General features: G+C 34.6%; 1 protein-coding gene across 1 annotated transcript; it reads right to left on the reverse strand.

The window, feature by feature from the left end:
• LOC107626191 (DEAD-box ATP-dependent RNA helicase 37) lies at nucleotides 247–4,466 on the reverse strand. Its single transcript, XM_016329010.2, has 7 exons — nucleotides 4,257–4,466; nucleotides 3,025–3,899; nucleotides 2,825–2,908; nucleotides 2,222–2,464; nucleotides 1,511–1,678; nucleotides 1,244–1,357; nucleotides 247–1,096 (listed from the first exon to the last, which is right to left on the reverse strand). Exons 2-7 carry the CDS (start codon nucleotides 3,766–3,768, stop codon nucleotides 611–613), a joined length of 1,839 nt encoding a protein of 612 aa, XP_016184496.1. The 5' UTR covers nucleotides 3,769–3,899; nucleotides 4,257–4,466; the 3' UTR covers nucleotides 247–610.

The following is a 5,746-nucleotide window of genomic DNA, read 5'->3' on the forward strand; positions in this document are numbered from 1 at the left end:
CTAAAGTACAATTATTTTTATATAAAATTAATAATTAAAAATTATTTGAAAATAGTTTAATCAAACATATCAAATCATCTAATAATTTTTAATTAAAGATTTCACATGAAGATAATTTATATGTAAATTTCCACCAAGAAAGTAGAATTGGAACTCCCCAAGCCAACCCTACGTTGAAAAGGAAGGTAATTAAGCAGGGACCTTCCGTTGATAGAACAATGGAATCAATATTATGTGCATGGTAAATAAACTTAACTTGAGGAAATGACACAATTAAAACTGAATAATATGTACAACATGGTCTCCTATCCAATATGTTTACAAGTTACACCCCACTCCCTCTTTCACAGACTCAAAAGAAATCTATTCAGGAAATTTTGGGTTGCTCACAGATTTTATCTTCTCCTTATGCAGCATTCATATTCTCAACCTTATTTGCCAAAACCAGCAAAACCGAGACAAATTGTAAATCTTTTAAATCCAAAATTCTACACCAGAAGATTTCAGGAAAAGCACGGTTGAGAAGATGAAACTCTTTTTTTTATCATTAGAGTCTGAAACTTATGTACAATCAACAAGAGAATGAATTATTAGTGATGAAGGCACTAATTTAATCCCAAGCACTTGTCACGCCTTGACCATATCCTCCGCCATAACTGCCCGGAACCCCATGCCCACCAGTTCCTCCTCCTCCATAGTAATCTGTTCCTTTGTTAAACGAGCCCTCCCTCCTGAAATCGCGGCCGCCAAAACGGGATCCACCTGTGCGCCTGTTTCTGTTGCCACCGCCGTAAGAAGCCTTGGCTGCATAACGTGTGAGCCAAGCAGGTACTTCTTGATTCGCCTCTTGCATCAGATCAGCCAATGGTTTAGCCAGGGACAAATTACTCTCATTGAAGAAGGCTGTGGCCAACCCCATTTTACCAGCTCGACCGGTTCTTCCTATCCGATGCACATAATCATCGATGTCATTGGGAAGATCAAAGTTTACCACATGTGCCACCCTTGGAATATCAAGACCACGAGCTGCAACATCCGTCGCCACTAAAATTGGTGTGTTTCCGCTCTTGAATGATCTCAATGCTAGTTCTCTTTCCTGCATACAGAGCAGTTAAGTTATATAAATAGAGAAATGTATAGTATATATAGAGAGAGAACTTTTTTTAGTTCATAGTTCGAATGGGACCTTAATGCTGACATGTTTTACATCTAAATATAAATTTCAATTAGTGTTTGGACTCACTTGTTGTGTTCTGTCACCATGAATGCTAGTTGCAGGAAATCCATTGACACACAAGCAGTGTTCAAGTGCATCAGCTCCTTTCTTTGTTTCCACAAAAACTAATGTCAGACCTTGCTGCAAAAGAAACCCGAAAATTCTTAACAAAGAGCTGTGGATATGATAAATTTACAAATCAAAACTACCGTGTTAACAAATATTCCAATACAGCATACTTTTGTGGCATAAACGCAAAAGTTCAAATAGCAGTAAGCAGAGATAACAGTTTACCTTGCCATCAATACCAGTTTCTCTCTGAGCATGAAGAAGGTCCATGAGGTGGCTTCTCTTGTCTGATTCAAGCACATATTCTACTCTCTGAGCGATTAAGTCGGTACTTGAACCAACCCTTCCAACAGCCAGAAACACATAGCTTGAAAGAAAATCCGATGCAAGTCGCTGCAGTTAGGAAAAATTGCAAAAAGAAAAGTATCAGTTAAAACAACACACTTTTTCATAAGAGCAAGCACCATCATTGGCATTGCTAAAAGAAAAATATATCTAGATCCTCGATTGCAACATGGATGTCAACATCCCAAGCTCTATTGATTGGAGTTTCCAACTGGCTCTCAAGGGATTATCCTCTCAGCATAAAGTATAAATAAGTAACTTCACAGTCAAACAAAGCCAAACATAAGTAACTTGATGAATTAGAAAGCTTCAACAAAGGTAGAGCTAAACTAGTTTACTATTGCCAATTCCTTGAGTCAAAAATTAAAGTAGAAAGCACTTTCTCTACTCATGTCAAATATACGATTCTAAAGAGTGCCATAGAAGTCATCTTTGAAAAAAGCTCCTCAAAAAACGTGTTTTCAAACTTTGAACTTTATCTCTAAATTATTTTTCTTCTTTCGAAAGCAATTTTGAAGCTTTTTTGAGGGGGAAAATACTAATGCATCCACTTGAGAATCTGAGTAACAGACTAACGGTCACAAGATATACCTGTATCTCTTTTGGAAATGTCGCACTGAAGAGCAGTGTCTGCCTCATGCCAGGTGGGGGCATGTCCATTTGTTCAACAATCTTTCTTATTTGAGGCTCAAAACCCATATCCAGCATACGATCTGCCTCATCGAGAGCCAAATATCTTATCATCTGCAGCGATACCCTAGCCCTCTCAAGCAAATCTACCAATCGCCCTGGAGTTGCAACCAGAATATCAACTCCTCTCTCAAGCTCCCGCAGCTGAGCAGCAACACAAGTTACACAACATTAATACCAAATTAAAGAAGTGAATGTCCAAACTATTCTACCAGTAACAACAGCCAAGTGCCTTAGTTTAATAATTTTGTTCATGTGCTATTCTGGTGTGTTGGTTCCACATCTGTGTGCCAGTAAGCATAATAAAGAATATAGAGCTACAAAATGTATCATATTATAACCAACCCGAAACTTAAGATGTGACCTCTCAGGCTAACAAACTACATTGTATTCATTCCCATAAACTCCAACGTCAAGGAGATGAGGGGAAAAAAGAAACAATCAATAGTATGAAGCAAAAAGGTTTTCGGATGAATCAGAGTGCAAAATGTCACAAGTTATTACCTGTTGGTTGATTGGTGCTCCTCCATAAGCAACTACAACCTTGACACCAGTCTGGTAAGAAAATTTTTTGGCCTCATCATGTATCTGTAAGATGATAAAGCCAAGAGGGAATATATTCTTAGATAACAAGGACGGTTAAATCATAAACAACTATACAGTATCAAGAAAGTGCACAGTGGAAATCATAATTAGAAGCACACCTGGCACGAAAGCTCCCTAGTAGGGGAGAGGATAAGTGCCAGTGGGTAAGCAGTTCGTCCTACACGGGGTCTTTGAACAAATGGCTCCCTCATTATTCCACTTATAATAGGGAAGCAAAAGGCAGCAGTTTTTCCTGACCCTGTCTGAGCACAAGCCATCAAATCTCGTCCAGCAAGAGATATCGGTATGGCATACCTCTGTACCGGAGTTGGCTTCACATACTTGCAGCGCTTTATATTCTGATTCAATGTCTCTCCCAAGTCAATCTCTGCAAATGTATTCACAGGTGGAGGCACATTTTCTCCGCTAGTCTCCACAGGGATATCATCATAGGCATCAAAGTTAATCCCTGTGTTTTCCTGCTCACCAATTGACTGATCCGCAGCGTCGTCATTCTCAAAAGGGTTCGCCTCGCGCCTTCCACGGTCCCTCCCTCCTCCTCTATTGTTGTTCCAGGCACCACCACCACCACCACCGGTCTGAAAACCAGAGCCATATCCTTGCCGCCCGAAATCAGGCTTATTAAAGGAACTTCCCCCATAAGAAGAAGCAGTTGGACCACCATAACTCGACCGATCATTAGCTGGCAAAGCAGCTGCTGAATTCGATGGTACAGGAGGCTCAGAAGTCATTTGCCGGTTGCGAAGATGAGGCGGAACATATGCAGCCCGGTTAGACTGCGCATGGGTATTGGAAGAACGAGTGGCTGAATTGTCAGCAGAATCTGCCCAAGAAGTTCTCATAGTTGCAGAAAACTTTTTGTGAGTTTTGCTGTGATATACAACCAAATGCTAAACAAAACAAAAAAGAAAACAATGCTTCCCAATCTATGATCCTCTCAATGCTTGTGCTTCTATTATACAATCCTGATCAGCTAAACAACAAAACAAAAAAAAGTTCAGAACGGGAAACCAAAAACAAAAATTGAAGAACAATAATGAAAGATTAGATGCTGAAACACAATGAATCATGATCCATGATGTTACAACACACGAGATCGCACAATAGAAACTTCAAGCTTCGAACTTGAAATCCAACATGCAAATAACAAAATCGAAAAACAACAATCTGAATCCAAAAGCCTCAAATAACATTAAGAACCAATAATTACCTCCAGAACTGAAATTACAATATGCTAACAAACAGATCAAACGAAACAAACACGATATTTTGTAAAAACGCAACAAGCGAATCAGAAGATTGAGTGAGAAATGAAGCAAAAGGATCGAACCTGAACAAATGAGGAAAGAGGAAAAAAGCTTCGATTGCAGAAAAAGAAGAATTAGTGCGAAACAAAAAAAGATTTAAGCTTTGAAGAATTTTCTGGATGATGATTTTCTCCTTTGTGTCAAAGGGGAGATTTTTCTCAGCGTTTTCCAAGTTGAATCAAAAGTGGTATTTTTTTTCTCTTTATGTTTTCTTTACCAAACACTATTTTTACTCTGAAGAAAAAAGATAATGATATTTTTTTATTAACTGAAATTGAAATATCTAAATGAATCCAATGGTGAAAAAAGAAGCTTCTTTCTTTGTAACTCATGCAATTTTTATTGCCTCTCCAAAATAGTAGTTTTCCTTTCTTTTTTACTCTCTTTTCTTTCATCCATTGAAATATTGTGGACTGATTTTAGAAAGGTGCATGCATAAATTGGTTTTATTTGGAGGTAAAAAATAAAACATGTTAAATTTAAATTGAATTGATATGTTTGATACCTAAACAATTTTAGTAAATTTAAATTAAGTTAATATAGTCAAGATTTTAAATGTACTAATACATCAATCATCTTATTTCATTTTTAGGTACATAAATAGGTACTTCATTAATATTTAGTCTTATTTAATCGTATACTATTATATTAGCAAAAATATTTAAATTTATCACTTATTTTTTCAAAAAAATCTTATAATATTTAATTGAATCATCACACAATTTTTTTTAAAATATTATTAATAATGAATAAATAGGTAAATATTTAGTCTTATTTAATCGTATACTATTATATTAGCAAAAATATTTAAATTTATCACTTATTTTTTCAAAAAAATCTAAAATCTTAAGGTAACACAAACGAAAGATAAAAAAAGACTAAAAATATACGTGATAGAATTAAAAAAAAAAAGATTAACCATTAAAAACGCCTCCGAATTATGAATTATTTAACAGAAATGCACCCGAATTTTACTATCGACAAAAATACCTTTAAATAATTTAAAAACATAACAACAATACCCAATAGTAAATAGTAAATTTCAAAAAATATCTTAGAGATTGAATTTTAATGTGATATTTTATAAGAATAATTTAAAAAATGAGATATTATTATTCTTAAAATTTGATAATTTTTTTCTAAGTATATATTTTTTTGTGGTTTTTTAAAAGTATTATTAGTTGTTAACAAAAAAATTACAAAAAAAATATATACACAACGAAAAATCACCAAATTTTAAGGATACTAATATCTCATTTTCTTAATCATGTTTGCAAAAAATTATACCAAAATTCAATCTCTAATATATTTTTTGAGAAATACATATTTAATGTTAGATAATCTTGCAAAAAAAACTAACATTAAATATGTATTTCTCAAAAAATACCTTAGAGATTGAATTTTGATCCGATTTTTTGCAAGAATAATTAGAAAATGGAGATATTATTATTCTTAAAATTTGGTAATTTTTTGTTAAGTATATATTATTTTGTAATTTTTTAAAAGTATTATT

This window comes from Arachis ipaensis, chromosome B02, assembly GCF_000816755.2.
Source record: "Arachis ipaensis cultivar K30076 chromosome B02, Araip1.1, whole genome shotgun sequence".
NCBI lineage: Eukaryota > Viridiplantae > Streptophyta > Magnoliopsida > Fabales > Fabaceae > Arachis > Arachis ipaensis.

Bases quoted from the DNA above. Each gene is read 5' to 3' on its own strand.
- LOC107626191 (XM_016329010.2), bottom strand. From the start codon at position 3,768: ATGAGAACTTCTTGGGCAGATTCTGCTGACAATTCAGCCACTCGTTCT. The intron at 1,358-1,510 runs GTAAACTGTTAT...TTTCTTTTGCAG, and splicing joins AAACTGGTATTGATGGCAAG to CAAGGTCTGACATTAGTTTT. The intron at 1,097-1,243 runs GTGAGTCCAAAC...CTCTGTATGCAG, and splicing joins ATGGTGACAGAACACAACAA to GAAAGAGAACTAGCATTGAG.